Source organism: Anneissia japonica, unplaced genomic scaffold, assembly GCF_011630105.1.
Source record: "Anneissia japonica isolate Jap-2015-1 unplaced genomic scaffold, ASM1163010v1 scaffold21_len1647178_cov195, whole genome shotgun sequence".
NCBI classification, from domain to species: domain Eukaryota; kingdom Metazoa; phylum Echinodermata; class Crinoidea; order Comatulida; family Comatulidae; genus Anneissia; species Anneissia japonica.
The window spans coordinates 1165955-1189101 of NW_022750455.1; the positions used below are offsets into that span (position 1 = coordinate 1165955).

Here is a 23147-nt window from a genome sequence, read left to right on the forward strand (position 1 = left end):
AGCAAAATCATATCTGTAGCTTATTTAGTTTCAATTTTATGCACATTTTAGACAAATTTGGCGGCCATTTTGAAAAACGGCCGCCATTTGTATACAAGGAGTAAAATCAAGTGTCAACAGGGCTTAGGTTGACCAGAAGGAAATAATTAGAATATCTAGCTATGTGGATTGCTTCTAACATTCCACTCCCCCTAACTAATTTTTTTCAGATTTTTTTTCTAGTCTAAGAGGGCAGAACTGCAATTCTATGCACTTCGATCGCCGCAAGAGGTCAGTATATATCCGTAAGTAAATTCCGAACTTTGGCGTAAGTTGTTTTGGTTGATCGCGACATGGAGTACGATGTGGCATTGTCATAGAAAATAACTTTCCCTTTTCCATTGTCAACTTGTTTTGACTGAATTCTCATGGCATTGATTTATATAGAAGTCCGTACATTAATTATATTCACTATATTTCTCCAAGGTAAGTTCTATTATTACATATTTTTGTGAGACATGCCAGCCCTGTCTATTATGCGACGGCAATGTGATTAATCATTGATACAGTACAATAGGGACTACCTCTTACGTACACGCCTACGCCTACCTATCTGTTAGTTACCGAGTCTGGGACCTTATGTAAGTTTACGAATATCGCTCACTCCCAACAAAAGCCGACTCCAGCCTAGGCCTAGAATTATAAACTACCATGGAGAATATGAAACTACTACTGTTATTGTATACAATGATTGATGTAGTAGGTAGTCGCTGAATGAGTACAACGTATTGTTTTGTTCATATACAAACACGAGTATACATACTGTATACTGTACAGTATTGATTAATAATAAATGCCATGATTTACCACCAGCAGTTATCAATTTGGATTTATTTCTTTCTTTCTTTTATTTGACACTGATCAGTATATACTATATAAAATACAGCAGAAAAATGTAAGGAGCAAACACGGGAACTATGAAAATAGATAAAAATTAGATATAAATATGCAACTTAAAGTCATTTAAAATAAAACCAATTATTTCCAATATGGTCCATGGTAAATTAATAAAGGCCAAAAATAAAACAAAAAAGGGATAATAAGGAATCTAATAGACATTTTAAAATTACATATTAAATAAGTTTAGTAAACAATAAATTGAGTGATAATAATAGTATTAAGAACAGATTACAGTATTATTTTGCATCTTTTGTATCTTTTTATGTTTAAGGGATTACATACGCCTTAAAAAAGTACCTATAGGGATGTTTAAGCATATAGAAAAAAGCCTATCTATTGTTAATTAACTGTTGTTGAGAAAATGACATTTGTGCATTCTAATTTTCATAAAAACTAAAAACAAAGTAAGCTATGAATCCAAATATTTGATTTTATCCCCACATTTTTTTTCAGATATCAACACAGAAATAAATGTATGTTTTTGAATATTTTTTATTAGATTCTATTTTATTTTTTTATTTAATTTATAAACTTCTCACAAGACAGTGATGGATATGAGCCAACTGGTGACTAACACCTCTACAATGGCTCGTTCCATTGTATTATAATATAAGGCATAAAAATGTACAAACACCAGTGCAATAAAATTTTTAAAAAGAGGTGAAAAACATCAAGAAGAACAATAAATATTTTATTATGTAGGCAGTCCTCACGATTATATTCTGTTTGTTTTCAAATAGGGTAAGCATAAAGATGATATTAAACCTCTTTTTTTTTTTTATAGGTCTACTTTTAACAGGTTCTCAGATTAGTACCTACAAATTCATAAGTTTAGAAGATAATTCTCTTGCAATTAATTGTACATCATTTGATGACAGCTCCTGCTCATTGTGTCAGCCAGGTTATTTCTCAAATCAAGGTGAGTTTAAGTATTTCAATAGAGTACCACAGTCGTGTCGTCACTACGCCAGGTGGTGCCCTCTGTTGTCAACAGACGTTCATTACACCTAAATGACTTCATAGGCTTTCTGGAATAGGCATTTTAAAATCTAATATTTTACCATCAAAATGTACTAAAAACACAAAAGCTCGCATTATATTAGTTATTGAACATACATTTAATCATCAATTCAAATTTACAAAGAAAAAGGAAGATAACAACGTCTTAATAATTACGTTAAAAATTGGGATCAGTGGTTTGTCAGTGGGCAAAATGGCATCCGTTGAATGCATTTTGCAACGATAGCAACAGAGTAGTATCACATGGTATCGTGATGTAACACTATAGTACTCTATATTAGCAACTGTAAATGTTTTAGATTTTAACTTTGGTATTTATTGCATTTAAACCCAAAACCCTGGAATAGGAAGCCAAGTATCTTAACCAGTTGCAGACCCAGGAATCCAAAATAGTGGCAGCCCCAGAGAATGAATTTCCCAGGTGGCGGGTCCAGCAAGTCCGTGGCACCTGGTGGACAAAAAGGCACTCTCAGATAATTGAAGTGTAATTTTCTTTTTTTCCTCTTTTTTTTTCAATATTTAGGGGGAACTGGACTTAAAAATTGAAATGTAATTTTCTATATTCCTCATTTTTTTAATTTCAAAATTTAGGATGAGCTCGCCAGCTGGGTCCCCTTAAATCTGCCTATGTTAACCACCACAAGTGACAGCACCTCACTCCGTCATTAAATCAGTTTTATTCAATATTGAAAGTTTAGTGCATGTCAATGCTTGACTACACTTCTACATCACAGATTGGTTTCCCTTCCCTTATTGTTTGAAACAATCAACCTTCCCTTATTGTATGAAACAATCAATAGAATTGCGTAACTATATATTGCAGTTTCATTGTATGTGACACTGTCATTTCAGGATCTAAAAAGGAAAGAACAAAAACTAATCCCCAACCACTTCCTTTTTGTACCACATAATTGTAATTTCTTTTTAATATAATATAATTTGTTTAAATAATTTTTCCTATTTTCTACTCTGAAACACTCAAACAGTATCGGGGCTGTTGAGAGTGGCCCTGGGCCCAATGAAGGGGTCGAAGAGCCAGAGAAGTACCCAGTTGGGTCTAGGGGCTGAGCTGTTTTGTCGAGAAGCTATGGATTTTTAAAAATGTATTTAGATGCCTATAAATTTAAATGGTTACATTTACAGGCATACATTTTTGGTGTCAACACCAAGGATAACCTACGAAAGTCTGAAGAAGACTTATTTCCAGTGGGGTCCTTCTGGTGGTGATTGGGCAATACACCGGGAGAAAATCCCCTACTATTTTCTGAAGAGTATACTGCATTCTTTAACTTGAATACAGAGCACTGCGGGTCAAATACAATGCATCATAAAAATAACATTCATTAGGCTTATTGTGTATACTTAGGAAGTCGTTATTTAAATCAACATAGTGATCAACAATTTCTTAAGTTGTCATTTTGAAATGGCATTTATATTTGTTATTTTGATGTGACTTTTTATTAACGCAAACTATTGGAAGTGACTCATGTATTCTTTTGTTATCATATCAACCCATGACCTCCAACCTCAAGGCAGATTAACCTGAATCTATGCACCTTTATTATCAGATTGTTATTTACAGTAGTGCAGTGTACCTAGATGTGTGTTTTTATCAAATGGTACAGCCAGCTCAGTGATATTTATGTAACTTGACTTGAATTACTTTATTTGGCATCAAAAAACAACATGAAAATACAATTCAAAAGAAAAAAAGTTAAAAGCACCATTACAATACAAACATTAAAATGGTCAAAACACGAGCAAACAGGCCGGGTCATCAGGTCTTTATCATTTATTATGATACCTGGTTTTTCTTTCTAGTTAGGGTATAATCTTGGGTAATCTGCGTACATATTTTTCTTAAGGTTATGCATCTCTTCATAAGACGTCTGGAATGAAAATGCAGATATTTTCAAAAAAGAATACCAAAAGAAAAAGCACATTGAAAACAGATTTTTATATATAGAAATTATATTAATCATCATTTTAATGTTTTTTTTTAAATTCCCTACTTTTTTTTTTTTTTTAAAGAAATCAAAGACTGCCACTGCTGTAGCAGTAATAGCAGTAGTAGTAGTGACCAGAATGGAAAATGCATTAAAAACAAATGTAAAGCCTGTGAGAAAGGCACCCACCAACCCGAACCTGGTAAAATCACATGCTTAGACTGTGTCCCGGGAACAGCCACTGAGTAAGTATACTTATTCAATTTACATCCAACAGCAATGTATAAAGCCCTGTCCCAACTATTAAATTTATTTGAAAAAAACATGTGATATACCTAAATATGGTCATTCATGATGACATCACATCATGACCATATATAGGCACATCATGACTATAAATAATGGCTTTAGAACAGTTTCTTATTTGAAAGTCTGAGAGGGCTTTACAAAATGGAAAGTTGTCATTTGTTTCGATTGTCCGAAATATCCTGGTGTTTTACAGAATTTTAACTTGTGATCCTGAAATTCAAAAGTGTGTACATACCTTTTGTTTTACTACCAAAAGAATTTTTTATTTTATTTTAAAGACAATAAAAAATAATTTATTAACATTACATTTAGTTAATGAGGTCAAACTGAAATACATTTTTATACAGAATTTTTGTACATTTGAACTTTGCAGTGTTTCTGGGAGTGTCAACTGCAGTGACTGCCTGCCTGGACATTATGCCAATAAGACAGGCCAAGAGAAATGCCTAGCTTGCGATCCAGGAACATTTAGCAATACAACCACTGCTTCTTCATGCACAAATTGCCCGAAGGGCCATGAACAGCCAGCCAGTGGTGAGACTGCATGTAAACCATGTGACGTGGGACATCATGCTAGTTTGGAAAAGAGTAAGCACTGCGAGAAATGTGAAGCGGGATCATTCACTAACACTACTGGTACTGTAAAGTGTACGCCGTGTGACCTTGGATTCAACCAAAGTAGTCCCGGCAAGACCAGCTGTGAACCATGTGGCCTCGGACACTATAGCATGTGAATGAAAATTTGATCATTTTCAATCAATAATTTATAATGATTATTATTTTATGTATTAAATAAATATGATATTAATATTACAGATTTCTTTATTTCTTTATGTATATATTAGTAGTATACTTCATAAACATTTGAACTTAATTTGACCATAAAAAATGTTATTTTAGAATGATTGTTTCTGTAAATTTTCTGGCATCTTTGTTTTAACTACTGCCTCAGAAAGTGGATATATCAGTTGTTTAGAAAAGGAAACTAATAATACTAAAAAAATTCAGCCAATTGCTAAAGTTATTTGGTACTGTATGCCATTTTGACAGGATTTTTAGTTGGTCTATGCTCTGTCCAGATTATCAAATTTTCTTTCACAAAAAACTCTTGTATGCCCATATATAGTCATGATGTGATGTCATCATGACCATATTTAGGCATGTCACATGTTTTTGTCAAATAAAATTTGGTAGCCTGGAAATGGCTTAAAACTTTCTAAATTTACCCACAGCATTAAGGGGGGAAAGACATGTGAGCAGTGCTATCCAGGATTTTATGCAAATACTACAGCTAGCAAAACATGCATGCCTTGTTTTTATGGTAAGCTTTAACTTTATAATACTTAGTACAGCATTAGTGCTGCAAACATTATATGAAGCAGCAACAAAATCGTTAGCTTTATCATTATCAGCAACATCATCATTCAGTATCCTGATCATTAGCATTATTATTTTTGTCTGCACGTTATTGATAATTTTCTGTTTGTATCATTTTTGTTTACAGACTTATCAATCAACCAAATTTCATATACCATGTTGTATGAAAGTATAATACATACTCCAAGTATTGATTCCTGATGATGACATAATTAATGTCGAAATATTGAATCCCAACACGATGGCGTGTATTTCAATACTTGGAGTATGTATTATACTTTCTTATCTGAGATTAATCAGTGGACCTTTCGGTTTTATGTTGTATGAATTTATAATATATTATAATCATCATCATCATTTCAACATCATTGTCAGTAGCATATAAAGAGCAATGTTCTAATAACATACTTTTTGTAGAATAGTTACAATTTATGTTTCATAACCATAACCCCGGACCTTCTGACAGGACAGCTAGCAGAGGGTGCTATTCAAACCTGAATAGCGTCGCCAACAAACATGTAGCTCCCAGCTTCATTGCCTGACGAAGATCCACTGATAGTGGAATGAAACGTAGCAGTACGTATACTTCCAATTAAAAGAATACTACAGCCATAAATCCTTTTTTTTTAAATTTCTACAGGCAGTTTTAGTAATGAATCTGCTACAATAAACTGTACGCTATGCAGTGTTGGGTCCCATCAGGATGAGTTGGGGATGTCAGCATGTCATGAGTGCCAAGTTGGATCATTTTGTAACAGGACAGGCTGTAAGAGGTAAAGCTCACTGTTTACAAGTCTGTGTAGCGTGTTGAATAAATTAGGCCTGGAAAATGAAATGCGAAGTCCCATGCTCTGGAAAATTGTCAGTGGCTAGCATTTTGTACTGTTACACGTTTCCCTCCAATTACAGACCTCTCAAATTAAAGAACATTTTTCTGTTGTCCCAAATGAACAACTGCCTTTCATCTTTATTATTGTAATTAGAGACCAAAACAGACCATAGAAACCCCCGGTCCCAAACGTGGTCTCCAATGGGATTGAGATGTGTATTTTAAGCCATTCATTATACTTTATTTGTTAAATAAAATAAATATTACATTGTTCCATGGTAATTAATTCCTGATATGTCATCTTCAAAATGTACTATAATTATGGAGGTATAAAAATTGTGCCAAAATTTTCTCCATAGTTGCTTGCCTTGTGCTGCTGGGTCTGAATCAAAGAACCTTGGAGCCACAAACTGCACACAGTGCATAGAAGGTCACTACAAGTCATCCACCAGTACCAAGCTGTGTTCTGTGTGTCAACCAGGGTGGTACCAGCAGAAGACTGGCCAGAAATCCTGCATTAAATGCCCATCTGGCTCTTACTGTCCTGTAAGTTTGACTTGAGGCTTCTGTCAGGGTTAGTGGGCCAGGCCCAGACCAGTGAGATGAGCACCAAGCCCACTGATTATTTCTGAGTTCCGTTGCGGGAATAGTATAACAAAGCACACCATTTTTTTTGTGGAAGATATGTTTAACCATTGGACCTGTGTGCAAATGGCCCACGTGCACGTTAAAGCAAGGCAATTCAATAGAAGAATGCACATCTCCGCTCTTAAACATAGCGCGTACGTACAATCCTTTGATCTTTACTGTGGCATCGACAATCTGATGCTAGTTACATGTACAGCCGTCAATTATCTGTCTATGTGTGCCGTTTTATGGTGTTAGTTACTATTTTATTAATTCTGGGTACTTCGCAATGTCTGTTACATCTGATTTCTTTTGACCACGAGCTTGTTAAGTGCTTCTATAAACTACAATTTGATTCGTGAAAATTGATCAACAAAATGAAAAGTTATAGCAGATGAAAATTTACGATTTTTATATAAATTCATGTTCTTATATAACATTAAACTGTCAAATGTTGGAGTAAGGTGCACAAAACGAACATTTGAGTTGATACAGAAAGTTTATTTATTTTTTCTGTGAAGTGAGTCTCACGAACCACCGGACACCATCTCATCGGTAAAATGGCAACTGACAATTATAGTTGGTTGCTATGGTTTTTGTGACGATCAGCGTGTAGGGGCACGTGGCGCGTAGAATGTCAATGCCAGAGTGATATCCTTTGATATCCTGAGATGTGCGTTCTTTTGTTGAATTTCCTTGGTTAAAGAATGCAGTTACAGTATTATACACTTTTCGGAACAATGTAAGGGATTGTCTGGTGGTGTACATGCCAAATCACCACCAGAGTGACCCAACTGGAAATAAGTCTTTGTGACATTTGTACGTTCGTGTTCACATCAAATAAATCCCCTCCGACTATTTATTGTACTACACTTGCTTTTCAGTGTCCAACATGTCCACCGGTGAAGTGTCCAAGTAATGCTAATTGCCCAGCAGGAAGTGTACAGCCATCATACTGTAAATCAACTTGGTACATAAACCAAAGTGGGGTAAGTCTGATTTCTGTGGGAAGACATTACAGTTTATGGCATGCTGGGTTTACCCCACAATTTCTTACGTGTTGGACTATCTCATGGACCATGTCTATTACCCACATTTTTTGCCATCTAAACCATCTCATGGGCAATGTCTAGACCAGTATTTTTTCCTATGTACTGGACCATGTCTATTACCACATTTCTTGCCATCTAAACCATCTCAGTACTGCAGTTGTAAGTAATATATTCATTCATTTCTGAAAATGTTAATCTAGTGATACCTTCATCCGTTTCTGTTTTTTCCTTAGGGATGCGTTCCCACCGCCCAATTCTACATTGTTGTTTCTGTATGCTCCATCGTTGTGGCACTAATTATAGCCGTACTCATCACAAAGTACTACCGAAGGCGAAGGCGTTGGCGTTCCAGACTACATGAGCCTTTGATAAAACCTGGCCAAAACCCTGTGTATGCTGGTTTATGATTGGCCTTATTATAATTTTTATTCAATCAATAACAGACACTTTAATTGTCTTCCTACCTCAATTATAGGGATAAATACAGTGGCAGATCCAGAAATTTGAAATAGAGGGGGCCTAGTGAGGGACTTTCACAGATAGAGGTACACCCACCTCAGTCCTATCATGGGTGGGGCTGATCATGTAAGGAAATCTATTATTTTGGCACCTCTAGATGGTCGGAAATGGCACTTTCAGACTTAATGTTGATTATAATTATATATTTTTCGCCATTTTTTTTATAATTTTGAAAAATTTAAGGGGACCCGGGCTGGCTCAATCCCCCCACCCATTCTTGGATCCATCACTGAAATATGTTTTTAGAGATTTATTGTGAAGAGATTTATATAATTTTAATTCTTTAATTCTTAATATTGTTATTATTTTAAGAAAATATTTTTTAGGAAATACCTAAATACTACGGTTTCTGGGATTAATTTCAGTTTTGTAATTATCATTATTAATGTTAATAAAATTGTTTTGATTAGATTAATGATGGTAGATGAAAGGTGTATTAATAAAATTAATGTCATCTAAGAGTGTTCTAGATGAAAACAGATCAATAATATATGTGACAATCAGTAATTATATACTGTAATTAATAATTTGTGCCAAACAGTTATAAATTAGTAATTAGTAAGCAGTTATCAATGCAATTTTTATAATATATGAATTGAATATATTTGAATATAATTGTTATTTTCTTTATTACATATATGATGTGTATAGGATCTAAACTTTACTGGTTGCTACAGTACACTAAATTACAGGTACTGTACATACAAAGACTAAACTATATTTTCAATTGTCATTTATAGACGATAATATAAAATGTACAATTTAGAATTACTATATAGATTTAGATTTTTAAACAACTGCCATTCTCATTAAATAAATGATCCTTGATTTACCAAGATGTGTTTCAGAATTTATTATAAAAATGTGTTTACTGTCATTGATGAAAGAGTAGAGCACCATAATTTCCGATCATGCGCTATTTACTTACCATATAGAAAATATTAAAAGCAGTTAGTGTCGCTGTATAACATCCTTGAAGCGGAGTTTGGTAACCTACTGTAGAAAATATTAATTGCTAATCGGTTATCTTGATGACAAATATGGCCAGACCAACGTAAATGATATCTTCTGTACAGTAAACATTGTCAACCGTAATACAGTAGTGTTTGGAAGACGGTCATGTCAAGATAATCTAAGGATGGAATTTAGTCTCTTCTTGACGTCAGATGTGTTTGGCTTTTGAAACAACACAATAAAACACTTATCACACAAGCGATATAAATGCTAGTTTTCAATTTATGTTGGGGTTTTGGTTACTCCATACGCAAGAGAACAATAGACTATTTGTTGCCTTGCCAATACAGGTACTGTATTGTGTTTGGCAGACAATAAGTTAGTGCTGTTGACTGTTGGAACAAGATATGAGAACATCTAGTGGAGTGGAATAGCTTGCCATCCAATCCCAGAGTCCTGGTTTCAATTCCTGCCAGTGTTGCAGGATATTATTCTTGCGAGCAAAACAAATCTGCTCCCTTGTATATTTAGTTTGTGTATGTTTGTCTTGTGAAAGGGATTGTCACCCACAAATAGGACAGTGATATATTCTCTATTGAAAATCCTTGGTGCACCTGTTGTGTGTCTTTAAAAAAAAAAGGGTTTTCCATCAATCAATATTTGTGGTGTTTCACATTGGACTGAAATGTTATAAAAGTGCAAAATAAATAAGGGATGTAAAGACAACTTCAAATATTCACATTTTATTTCTGATATTGTAATATTTCACTATAGTATATACAATAATGTATAATTACAATTTCTGGCAATATTCAATCCAATCTTTATACCGATTTCTTTCCCTACAATACCTCAGTGATTTGAAACTTTGAAAATAACTTCATGAAATTGATTTGCCATCACTCTCAACATTCAGCACCTTGAATAGCATACTCCTATAGATTTATAAATATCAAAAATCAATCAAACTACTTATATCATTGACAATAATTATTACATCAGATATCTGCCATAATGAAATAATATAAATACTTTAATAGAAATCTCATCCCTATTTGGAGGTATAATGGATTTCAAATGCATAGATAATTTTTTTATAACGTGCATTGAATCCTACAAACTGAAACAAGCTACTGGATAACCAGTAGCGAAAATAAGGTGGTACCAGGTGATTTTTAACTACAGTATTTAGCATAATTTTTTTGCTTCAAAATTTCAAAGTGGGTAAACCACGTTTTTTTTTTTCGAGGGAGTGCACACACTATGCATAACACGTCACTAAAACAAAACAAATCGGAACAGAGTTCAGTAGCATCAACAGATTAGTGTTGTAATTTCGACAAATTATATTATTTTCAATTACCACCAGTGCAGATGTACATACCAAACTTAAAATCATGTGATTCACTACAAAACAAATACAGTCAATTGTATGGATGCAATTAAATAAAACATCTATTTTATATCTTTACATTTCAAATGTGTAAAGAAAGCCTAGTTCAGAAATCATAAGGATTTAAATTAGTTACATGTACATACTTTTGAAAAAAAAAATTCCTTGGCAGACAGCAATTGTTACAAAAGCTTTTATTGCCTCTATTCACTATATTTTATTGTATATTGTGCTGAAAAGAATACAATCACATAAGTTTAAAGACAGACTCAACTACTTGTCTTCTCAGATTCCTCCAATCGCTCTTCTTTTGACAGCATATTGATGATTTCATCAATTTGTTTTGGTGACAAATCAACATCTGCTTGTGTGATGAATTCAATGACCTGTAGTAATAAGACAAGAAAACTAATGAAAATCAGTGAAGATAATAACATTAAGACCCAGAAGTTTAAAAGTAGAAGGGGCCCCAGACAGGTACTTCTACATATGAGGTTCATTACCACATTTCACCATGGTTTGGGGAATGATGTCCAAAATGTTATGGCTGTGGCTAGAATTGGCACTCTCAAAATTTTAATGTAATTTTCTATTCCTCTCCCCTATAAACTGCCCTGGATACTCTCAATATCAATGTAGATATTTTGTTTGTTTATGTAACTATAGTATGAACTTGTGTATCCTTGATATTTACTTTCACATTGCTACTTATCAGTGAAGTATCTTCAAAGGCCACAGAGAACAAAAGTGAAATAGAGACTGACTGAGAATGAGTTTTTTTTTCAAAATATAAAATACATTAAAGGAGGTTTATTTGGAAAAACGTCAGTCAGGAATCATTCGATAAATTACTTACCTTTTGAACATCTTGGATGTCAAGGATACCATCAGAATCTTTGTCCAATAATTCAGCGAGCTGGCGAAACTTCACTTCATCTGACAAGTTGCTGAACTTGCGCATGGCCTCCTCAAATTCCTCAATACGCAGAAGTTGTTTCCTTTAAAAAAAAAAAAAAGCAATATTACTTGGTGAAAGTGAAGACATTATAGCGTATATGCCACAGTTAAAACAACTGACTTCCATAGGTGATATGATTATCATGTGATATGTGATGAAATGATCCTCAAGCGATCATGATCTGATCAAAAAAGAAAATATTAGATGGGGGAGCTTTAAGTAATTCATCGAATAATGTAGAATAGATACACGTGATATGTGGTGATCTGATCACAAAGGAAATATTAGATGGGGAGCTTCAAATAATTAATAGAATGATGTAGAATAGATATACAATGGTTATCACATGATCTTTACATAATCATATGATATGCAATTTAATGATCTGTTCACCAGTAAAAAATCAGATGGGGAGCTCTAAGTAATACATCGAATGAACTTACTTATCTCTAATCAATTTTTCAGTATCTGAATCCTCTTCCCCAAGCTGATCCTGTTTTGCGATGTCCTCCATGAGTTCGTCCTTACCCTTCCCCACCTCTTCCACAATCTTGTCAATACGGTTCACCATTCGTTCAATTCGCTTGCCCAGTCTGATGCTTGCCTTTGACTCAACGATGACAGTTGATGGTGCCTCGGCAGCCATTTCGGTTTTCAATTCCTCAACATCCTGCAGTGAAAAATGGCAGAAGATGAGTTTATGTTATTATATTTTTCGATATTGAATAAATAGTAAGTAAATATAACACATCCACTTGTTAGGCATGCACCCACAAGCCATCCCCCACCCCGGAAGAATGACATTTGTACCTCCTTGTACTCTGCAATATCCTCCCTTAGTTCTTCCAGATCTTCCTTCTCATGGCTCAGCTTTTCCTTCTCTTCAGCAATCAGATTGATCACTTCATTCAACTCCTTGAACTCCTCTTTTGTTACTTCCTCCTGAAAGCAATTTAAATGAGTTTTTATCAAACAAATAAAAGATGTGATAAAGCAAAACTATTTTACAAACTAATTAAATTCTAACAGGTCCATAACAATGTAAATTTGGAAAGTCGAAATTGTTCATGTTTCAATGATTTAAGTGATTTATCCTAATGTGTGACACGCTAAGCAAATTTCAAACCACTTTTATGAGTTTGACCAATAAAACTGAATTGAATTGAATTGAATTTGATGATAAATGATATAATTCTTACTGCTGATAATAAGTGTTTAATTTAATATGCTATGATTTCCAGTCAACTGCTTTGGTATTAGTCTTCCAATTCAATTAAAGCAACAATAAATGAATTGTTCTTACTATTTCTTCTTCAATTGACATTTCTTTTCCAGTCATCTCAAGTACAGGTGCTTTATCAGCCAACTCTTCAGCCTCTAACCTGGCCTGTAATTGATATAAATACATTGTCCAAGTATATTTTAAGTGATAAAAGTCGACAATGGTGTCACTAAATCTATTAGCACCCATCTTCAACAAGAAGCTGTTTTAAATATTGTTTTCATAGCTACAGTTCCAGTAATAATATGTTAATAGTAATAACAATAATTGAATAAATTTTATTCCTAATCCTTTGAATATAGTTTTACATCAGTGGCAATTATTACAGAGATTCATTCACATCAGGTCATAACATTACATACAAGGAAAAATACCAATCATTAGTAGATATTAAATAAAAAGAAAATGAAACAACAGAAAATTACATATTAAATGTACTTAATGTAATAAAAATATAAAAATAAAAATGAAGCTCACCTTCTTCTTTTCAATTTCTTCCTTGTCCTCTAGCTCTTCCTTTTTCTTGTCTTCTTTCTCCTTCAATATTTCTGCCTCCTCTTTCTTGATGATATTCAACCTTGTTGTGTTGTCGATCTTCTCGCCTTCTACTTCAGCTAACTTCACCTTTGCCTCTTCAGTCTACAAAATGACACATAATACAATTTAACTTGAAAATAATCTGTAGTAAAATCTAAAAACAAATTAAAATATTGAATTCCATTGGAAATGATGAAAAAAGATTAAAATATTGAAGTTTTTGCTGATTTACCGATGATTTTTTAAGTAGCCAGTATAAGAATCTTATCAGGCAATAATTGGAATGGTATTATTCTATATTTTAATTGATTGGTGGATAAGGTGGCCTGTTTGCTTACCGCAGAGTCTGTGAGAGAAGCGATGGTCTTCTGCAACTGCTGAGCTGTCGGCAGTTCTTCCGGTAGGTACAGAGCTCTGGACAACAGCAGCAGTGAGGTTGGGATCTGCTCATTAAGGTGAAGATCCAACCACTGTAAATAATGATGAAAATAAGCTCAATCATTTGTAATACCAGTATCCACGTTTTTCTAAATAATATACATTTTATTTATTTATGCTGTATTTAATAAGGAATTAATAAGGAACCAGTAATGAAGAGCTGATATTAAAGGGACCTCAAAAAACAAATATAAAATACTGGTACAATATATTAATGCAAACAAATATACGAAGTGATAAAATACATACCTGTTGTAATTGTGACTTTAATCTTTCAGCAGGAAGTCCAAGCGCCCTCATACCTCTCGACTGACATGCACTCTGCATCTCCGCGATAGTCAAACCGTCGATTCCTTCTTTTTGGATCATCTACAGAGACATTACAAAAAAATTATTAATATTATTAGTTTCATAACTTTCGAGTCATCAGGCTCTAAATGTTAATTGTAGTTTTGTTGTTTCGATTTTGTTGTACATTTTTTTTTATATAATAAAAGATATTGAGAAGGGCTATACCAAGTCTCGCTCCATTAAACTGAACTTAACTGGGTACATACATAGCTTAAGGTATTTCTAACAGAATATCGATCAAGCTTAGCTGCACTATATTGCAACCAAAATAGAAGTTTGAAGCCTGCAATATTTTTGCTTTATTTCACTCTATTTAATTCCCCTGCAGCAAATATTTGGTTTTAGAATAGCTGCATTACATAAACTGTATTCGCTCTACCTTATCATCTGCCATCAACGTCCTGAGCTTTAGCCGAAGTTGGAATCGTAAGAAGTTGTTGGTCCCGTATGGCTGTAGCATCAGCAACTTGCACAAGGCAACAAGCTGATTTCGAGGTAGATTATCCAGGGTCAATTCATCTTCAAACAGTTTAGAGTATTTCAGAATCTCTTCATTTGTAGCTTGTTCTCCACTAGCACGGATCTGGTATACATGGAAAAAAATCAATTCAGACTGAACGAAGAAGCAAAAGTCAAGGACATATTCACCACCCCCTGGATCCATCACTTAAGTGTGTTAAAGTATGTTGTTTGGTTTGCCATACATACCTTCTCTATGAATGATCCAAAGTTTTGAGCGCTCTGACTTTCTGTTGCAACTTTCTTGTGGACGGCAGTCTCCTCAATTGTATCCTGAAGAAACTTTGCCATCTCCAACTTCACCTTCAACTCTTTCTTCAGTTTTTCTTCCTTAAAGTTTATAAAATTAGAAAAAAAAAAGTGATGAATTAGACATTTATTGAGTGGACCACCCAGCCAAGCTCATCATTTGTAACCCTTGATAACCAGTTCTCTTTATGAGCCTTGGGGAGTAGACAGCTGATAATTAGGAAACTTGATGCTCTGTATAAGGCTTGGGAAACTGAGTGAATTTGTGGTTCATAGGATGTGAACTCAGAAACCAGGGATTAGAAAGCAAGCATCTTAATATCATGCAACCTAAGTATTAATAAATTTACTTAAGTATTAATAAATTAAAAATTTGTATATATTTTGCTTATTACAGTATATACTTTTCATACATATACTTTTTAAAATATAAATTATGATTCTGTTAATATTAAATCTCACTCTTACACAATATACTGTATTTCTTTTACAATCTATATATATATTATTAATTTTATATTCTATTTCTAACAATTTATTTCTATTACCTTTTTAGACTTGTCTTGAAAAGTACTGGGAAGCATGCTTGGGAAAAGTTTAAGAGCAACTGGAAGTAAGAATTCCATGAATGGGATGATGATGAACACCAGGAAAGGAACTAGCCGGAACATGTCAGATACTGTCCTGGTAAACTGCGCAAATGAAGAGAGAAAATAATTAAATATCTTAAGTAAAGAAACGTAATGTCAAAACATCAAAATTAATAGAATTATCTTTGACAATTGTTGTTGTTCTTAAAGAAACTGTTATTAATATTTAATGTTTATTATTATTAACTTTATCACAAAAAAAAAGAAAAGTAGGCTAACCTGTTTATATTCCCTTCTTGAAAGTGAGTTCCCATTCAGAATCTGTCGAAGCATTCTGAATGCGATTGCTATGTCAATTCCTAACAGACGGAAGCCATGATAATAATGAACCACTTCATCTTTCACTCGAACCCAGAGAGACTTCTGCACTGGTTTTTTAATTTCAACAACTTGAGGTGGTTCATGCTGTTTAGTGATTTGCTCTTTCTTTTTCTCCCTCAGAGCTTTGACTGCTTGCTCAACCTTGGACTCAGGTTCTGCCAAGTCTTTAAAACTCACACTAGATATATGAAATTGCCTTACATGTAAAACAGGAATAAAATCTAACAACTGAGACTGCGAGATAAAATTTCTTGAGGTTAGTACAGAAGCTCTTCGTAAACTATTGCACTGATTAATATATCCTTCATTTGAAAACCTTTCCTTATATACTTCATTACAATTCTTCCTACATCTGAAAGATAAACAAATATAAAAAAAACTTAATTGATATTGGTGGGTAGTCTTTACTATCTTACTTGGGCTGTCTTTAAATGGTGGAAAATTTCATCATACAATAATAATAATAATAAATGAAAACTTGTACAGCGCCGGTAACCTCCACCGAAAGTGGTGCTTATGCTTTCAGCATTAACAACCAAAGAAAACATCAATAAATAGTGATTATTTTCAAGTTATTCTTGGACTTGACTAAAAGAGCATTTAATAACTGTTGTTGGTAAACTGTTCCATACAGTTGCGGCTGCAATATAAAACGATCTCTTACCCCACTGATTTTTGGCCCTATGCTCTTGGAGCATGTTTTGGGACAATGATCGTAGGCGGCGCCTCTACGAGATGGTTCATAAGTAATGCATATTGAGCTCTGATTCTAAAATCCTCTCTGATTGGCTAAATTAATGAATGACACTCAAGAATGTTGTAATTCAAGGGTGTGAGATTGATCATTAGCCAATCGGAGGACTGCTGCTTCATGTTTACTGTATCTATGTTCATATTTCTATGTTCATATTATGTATCTATTTTATATTATTTGTATAATTTTAGTAGTCATTAGTCACATATCTAGATAGTCTGAGGGAGCAGACGACATTCAGAGGAAACAATAACAACTTCATACCCCAGGCTGGGGACAGAGGTGTATGGAGAGCCATGATCGCCAACATCATTGGACAAGGCACATGAGGAGGAGTCATTAGTTGGAGGTACACACCTATTTGGTGACAGTGGTTTAAGCTGCTTTAGTGCTCTTGTATTATATTTTGTATAAATTGTATCTTTGCCTGAATAATAATAATAAATAATAATAATAATAATAATAATAATGGTTAAATATAATCTGCAAAATATGTTTACTGTTTTTTCATTTTTAAAATAAAATGTTGCACTACACATACTTACATATTAAATTGTAGACTACTTAATGCACCATATACTCTCAAATGCATGTACCGATGCATATACCAAGATGATGAAAGTTCTGAAATGAAATAATTAACATTACATTACATTAACTGTACAGTTTACAAAGAACACATAGTTTAGTCCACAATAAACTAAAGAAATATAAATAAACCTAGCCTAGTCTACATTATCAAATTATTCATATTCATAAATAATTATCAAAATTAAAAACAATCAAGTCTTGGATTGGTGGGAATACTTGATATGAATGTATTATTGTATTAATAACTATTTGTATTTAAAAAAGTTGTCTAGGCCTAGCCCGCCTACTTTTTAAACTTTTAATTTTCATTTGTGCTTCCATAACATAAGTTCAATCAAACAATACTGTGATGCAAGCCTAGGCCTACATTCAATAATTAATACTACTAAATACAGTAGTAGGCCTAGCTTAATTGGTAAGAGATTGGTGTAACAATCGTCAGTGCCAATATTAAAATTGTAGGCCTATGCCTAGGCCTACGCTATGCATTTGCTACTACTACCGCAGAATCCAGTCAAGTGTGAGGGCACCGCGAGCTTACCTGAGTTTCCGAAGTCATGACCGGTGAAACTCTTTTTCGGGGTTCGATACGTCTTAGCCAAATTGCGGGTAGTACCTCGTATATTATTTATATAAGTACATTTTTGAATCCTGGAATACATATGTATCATCTTCAAAAACGTACGAACACCTATTAGGATAATATACTAATTCGATATACTTTGTTATTGTCTGATGATATTTTAATAATTTTAAGGTCCATCCGTCGCGTGTGTGTACAAAATTTTACAGATTAAAACGCCCTCAATCGGTCCAATCGACAAAAATAATACCCAGCAAGGGCCAAGGTGGTGTAAAGTTTAAAATATTCTTTCAAACCACATATTTATATTTGAAATTTGTTATTAGTTTTGTTCATATTATATAGAAATTATTGTATGAGTATAATTCTACAAAGATATGATAATAATAATTTAAATAAAATTATATTTTAGTATAAATGTTGATTACTCATAAGTCTATTTTTACAGTTTAGATTAGCCTTAAATTATATTTATCCGTGAAAAAGTATTATGCATTAAAGTGTTTATAAAGAATTTAGTAGACCCAGCTGTCGGCTGAATAGCATTCACTGAACGTATACGTTGTCACCTCAGAAATCCAATTTTCTCCATGCTGGCAGTGGCTCATAAGATAGAAATGGCGTTAATTCTTGGTCTTTTAGCTATTTTATCTTTAAGCTCATACGTGGATGCAAACCAGAAACGCGCAAGTGATTATTTGAAAAAAGAGCACAGCCTGATGCGCCCATATACAGGTAAGTATGAGTGGAAATCTTTCCTGCCGACTAGGCTAGCCTTAGTTAGCCAGCTTCCTCTCTAGTTAGGGCCTGGCCTTTAACAACAGCATCTGTCCCTGGGCGACGTCTTGTTCTGCAGCGGGCTAGGCCTAGCCCTGCCCTATTTTGATCTTGATCGTATAATTGTATTATTGAAAAACTACTACTGTAGTATCACTTAATGGTTGAGTAGAGGTGAGAGAGGAGGACCACTATAATATGATAATAATAATAATAATAATAATAATAATAATAATAATAATAATAATAATAAACTCATATTAATAATAAAATATTGTTATAAATACTTTTTGATAATAATTATAACTAATAATTATGATAATATTCTCTGTTTTGCTCTTTTGTGTAATTTTGTTTACCGTCTCCGTTTTGATATTTTAAACATTTAAGGCAATTTTTAAATTTCTTATGTATGTGCAATTCATCTGTTTTTAGTTGCAAATAAAGTATATTGTATTGTAAAGTATTATTATAGTTTATTGTTGTTGTTTCTAAAAGTTTCAGGTTGTATGGTCCATGAATGAATGTAATATGTAGGCCTACGTGCACATTTGTGTAAATAATAATACATTACTGTAGGCCTGGCTGGGGGAGGTGTAGGCTTAGGTGGGGTTAAATCGTCCTGGGCCCGATTGTCTATAGATAATTCCTGGGTTGATAGGCCTTTTCCACGAATTGGTAGACATCTTGAAGTGATGACAAACATTGCAAATCAGCGGTGCGTAACCAACAGAAATAAGATAAACTTTTGGGCTGATTTTCAGACATCATGTTATTTAAATAATCATAACTCTATAACGGGGCGTTGTCGAAATTTTTGCATAGAGGATATATTACCTGCATAGGCCTTACTGTACAGTCTGGTATGTCAGTGCATTCCATTTCAAGCTTTTGAAATTGTGTGACACAAGTATAACCATTGTGAAAAATTGCAAAAATTAAACTGTCAATTTATAAACTTACAGTAGTTTAGAATCTCAGAATGTGAAATACATTCAGCACTTCGTCCAGTGTGCTTTTAAAGCTTGTGTTTAATGCGTGTAGGTAATATAGCAAAATTTGAATAGAATACAACATCCATGCATTCCTTCTTCCTTTGCTCGATGATAATAATTTCAGTTTATTTAGTGTTTGTATCGCCAAAGACTTCAAAGCTCTTAGCATTTTACACTGTTAGTTAAATAAAATAGGGGTTCCAAGCTTGAAGATGTAGTCACTTCCTGGATGTCTGATTAAATGAGTTTTCTGAACACATCAAATTTTATTTTTGCTGCACGTAGTGATACCCATTGGCACTGACTTCCATGAGACAATTGATAATAAAGCAGTGAAAACATTCAAATATTATGAATTTGCGGGAGATTCTTGCTTGCTTGCAAAAGTGTGGAAGGCTGTCCCGATTTCTGGGAGACTCCCGTAAATTCCGGAAGACTTGGGACGCCTGATAAAAAGTCCTACAGAACACATGCTCAGCTCTTGGGGAAAGTTTTAAGTATTGTTGTCACTATGAATGAGCACATTGGTGTTAGGATGTGCCAGATACCCAAGGAATGGAGACAGACCATTGTCTGCCTAGTGCCAAGCCAAAGGACACACAAGCATAAGGCACAATGAGGGACGCGAACCCTAGACCTCAAGGTTTAGTGGCTGAATCGCAAGTACTGTGCCAATTGCTCCCCTTACTTTAAGACATGTTGCTATCCTGAATTTCTTTTTCTTTATTGTTTTTCATTTTTGATCAATATTTAAGTAAATTTTTTATAAAGAAGTTGATTTTCTTTATTTCTGTAGCATGAACACCCATATATTTCCGTACAAATTAATGATGGCAAATTAAGGTATGATCATGACAGAGATGGCACCCACAATTCAGCTGGTGGCTGCCCTAGCCCCTTCAGAAATAAACCAGATGCTTCATTTGTTATCATTCGATACCTCAAAAATCGGTTAACTGTAAGTTATTACAAGTTACAATTCCAGCCATTTAAAATTTTCTGGCAACCTTTTTTACTTTATTCTGTAGCATCCACATCCTTACATCTCTGCTCAGGTGAATAATGGTTCGGTACATTATGATCATGATACCGATGGTACTCATACTGAGGTGGCGGGCTGTTCTTGTTCAATTCGTAATAAAAACCATATTACACAGGTTGCCATCAGGTACTCAAGGCAAAGGCTGACCGTGAGTAGTCAACACTTTCTGCTTTTCTGTATCTTGATGTTTTAATACACATTATGTTATTCATGCATGCTCTTTTGTTATACTACATTATGTTATTTTTATTGTATAAAAGTGACATACTATTTAAATGTATGTTTAATAATTTTATATGTTTAATTCTGAGCCTTGCAACATTTACCCTGTTTAAACTCAATTTTTCATTTTTATCTTTTTTTGGTGAATGCGCTATGTACTATATTAATCCTTTGGCCTTTCTTAAACAATTTTGGTATTATAACTCAGCCTTCTACATAAATATTCCATATTATTATCATTTTTACAATTTTTTTAATAACATTTTTTATAATTTTTGTTGGATGTTTCATATAAATATGTCTTTTGCTGTAATTATTTATATGGTAGATTTTTTTAAAGTTATGTATTTACTGTATTCCAACATTGTTTTGTGAGGGTGGTTAATTCTGCTGAAAGCTCAATAAATGGCATATTTAATATGATTTAAAAATAGTAAATTATTTAATTGTATAAAAAGAATAAATAAACATCAATTAAATGTTAATTTAAATATTTGATAAATAATCTTTTATTAAATGATAGTTAATAAGAGATTAAAATTATATTTAGAATACATCTTTGCAATGTTTAGATTATGACAGATATTGATGGAAAAAGTGAATGGAAACCTTGTGTCGACGTGCCAGGAATACATCTTCCTACGGGCTACTATTTCGGAGCCTCTGCTGCCACTGGAGAACTTGCAGGTATGTTGATTGTTGAGTTGATACTTAATTACTTTTTATCAACTCTGTCAGATTATGCTTCTCGGTACCTCTAGTTTTTCCTTGCTAATAATATCAGATGTGCTTTTTTTTTCATTAAGAATACTGTATGTATGATATAGCTGAAATCACCTAACAGTACAAGATTCCATGTGGGTCTTATTTTGTAAGCACTAATAAACATAAGGCAACTTGAAGGTAGTTTTATAAACAAGTGAGCAGTTGCTGGTTGTAACAAGAGGAATTTCCAATTCTCATCAGACCATAAATTAAATGAAAAAAAAATAGTCTTGTTTATATAATGTTTCATTGACTTACATTTGCTGGTATTGTACTACTGTATGTTTACAATGTACAGTAGGTCTGGGTGCAAAAATTAAGTGTTTTGGTCTGTCCATGTGTCTCGGGAACGTGAAACATAATTTCTGCCAATTTGTTTCCAATTGTGGTACACTCCATGGTCCAGAAATTATCATGCTACACCATAATAAATCATAATCATAATTTTTTTCCTATAGCTGATAAGTTTTAGCAGGCAAAGCAGATAAAGCTTGTGGAATAAACATAATATGCTCATTAGATTAAAGTGCTATTCCTGTAATTCTTAATTTTAAGTATAGTCAGCTATTTTTTCAAATGTTTTTAAAATGATTTTAAGGCTTTCTTGGATACATTACAGTTCGGGAAAAATGGGGGTATTGGGGTGCAAGCTCCTATGGAAAGATTGCACTCACTCCCTTGGAGATGAGAGAGTACATTACATTCAACCATGGAGGTATTATTGAGAAGGAGATCACTCGGCAACAGATCCCTTTGACGCGACAAACCTATGTGTTCCCCGCTTTTGCATCGCGCGCGGGCGTATTACCCTATAATTCACATTTTGCGTTAGCAACAACTTGGCAACGACATGCATTTATACGCTTCCAGCAGAGCAGTTGTGCAATAAAACGTTTGATTTTAACCCATTAAATATCTTTATAATGAACAATGTTCCCCTGATTAGATTTTTTCAGGCTTTCGGTATGTTATTATTTGTATATTTTAGGAACGGATTCCGTAAAATATTTATGTTAAAATTACTTCTGTGTTCATTATAATTTTGTCTAAAGATTGTCTAGTTCGACTATAAAGCTAAGTCAGCGTAAAACTGAAAATACTCAGATTTTGGATTCATTTTTCGAATAGTTAACCCTGGTTAACCCTAA

The 23147-nt window shown here is 33.6% G+C and overlaps 3 protein-coding genes across 3 annotated transcripts in view; 2 read left to right on the forward strand and 1 right to left on the reverse strand.

The window, feature by feature from the left end:
* Nucleotides 1-289: 289 nt before the first annotated feature.
* LOC117121365 (major surface-labeled trophozoite antigen 417-like) lies at nucleotides 290-9454 on the forward strand. The gene is made up of 9 exons (XM_033266540.1): nucleotides 290-465; nucleotides 1724-1858; nucleotides 3991-4150; nucleotides 4588-4944; nucleotides 5447-5535; nucleotides 6232-6364; nucleotides 6780-6966; nucleotides 7932-8036; nucleotides 8333-9454. The coding sequence occupies exons 1-9, from the start codon at nucleotides 408-410 to the stop codon at nucleotides 8504-8506; spliced, it is 1398 nt and encodes a 465-aa protein (XP_033122431.1). The 5' UTR covers nucleotides 290-407; the 3' UTR covers nucleotides 8507-9454.
* An 845-nt stretch (nucleotides 9455-10299) lies between these two features.
* On the reverse strand, nucleotides 10300-18411 carry LOC117121364 (mitochondrial proton/calcium exchanger protein-like). Its single transcript, XM_033266539.1, has 14 exons — nucleotides 18157-18411; nucleotides 17570-17648; nucleotides 16169-16622; nucleotides 15848-15991; nucleotides 15240-15380; nucleotides 14911-15114; nucleotides 14430-14549; nucleotides 14081-14212; nucleotides 13683-13844; nucleotides 13227-13310; nucleotides 12734-12865; nucleotides 12367-12593; nucleotides 11822-11963; nucleotides 10300-11351 (listed from the first exon to the last, which is right to left on the reverse strand). The coding sequence occupies exons 1-14, from the start codon at nucleotides 18284-18286 to the stop codon at nucleotides 11235-11237; spliced, it is 2268 nt and encodes a 755-aa protein (XP_033122430.1). The 5' UTR covers nucleotides 18287-18411; the 3' UTR covers nucleotides 10300-11234.
* Nucleotides 18412-18721: 310 nt separating this feature from the next.
* LOC117121354 (vesicular integral-membrane protein VIP36-like) overlaps nucleotides 18722-23147 on the forward strand; it is a 7116-nt gene continuing 2690 nt past the window's right edge. The window contains exons 1-4 of the mRNA XM_033266521.1: nucleotides 18722-18933; nucleotides 19411-19421; nucleotides 20999-21160; nucleotides 21807-21921. Coding sequence (XP_033122412.1) covers nucleotides 18789-18933; nucleotides 19411-19421; nucleotides 20999-21160; nucleotides 21807-21921 — 433 coding nt within the window. The 5' untranslated portion in view covers nucleotides 18722-18788. The remainder of the gene's footprint in view (nucleotides 18934-19410; nucleotides 19422-20998; nucleotides 21161-21806; nucleotides 21922-23147) is intronic.

Coding starts and splice junctions, on each gene's coding strand:
- LOC117121365 (XM_033266540.1), top strand. CDS start 408: ATGGCATTGATTTATATAGAAGTCCGTACATTAATTATATTCACTATA. Junction 4,945..5,446: donor GGCCTCGGACACTATAGCAT/GTGAATGAAAAT, acceptor ATTTACCCACAG/CATTAAGGGGGGAAAGACAT. Junction 8,037..8,332: donor GGTACATAAACCAAAGTGGG/GTAAGTCTGATT, acceptor TTTTTTCCTTAG/GGATGCGTTCCCACCGCCCA.
- LOC117121364 (XM_033266539.1), bottom strand. CDS start 18,286: ATGATACATATGTATTCCAGGATTCAAAAATGTACTTATATAAATAAT. Junction 15,381..15,847: donor TTCAAGACAAGTCTAAAAAG/GTAATAGAAATA, acceptor ATAAACTTTAAG/GAAGAAAAACTGAAGAAAGA. Junction 12,594..12,733: donor ATATTGCAGAGTACAAGGAG/GTACAAATGTCA, acceptor TTTTCACTGCAG/GATGTTGAGGAATTGAAAAC.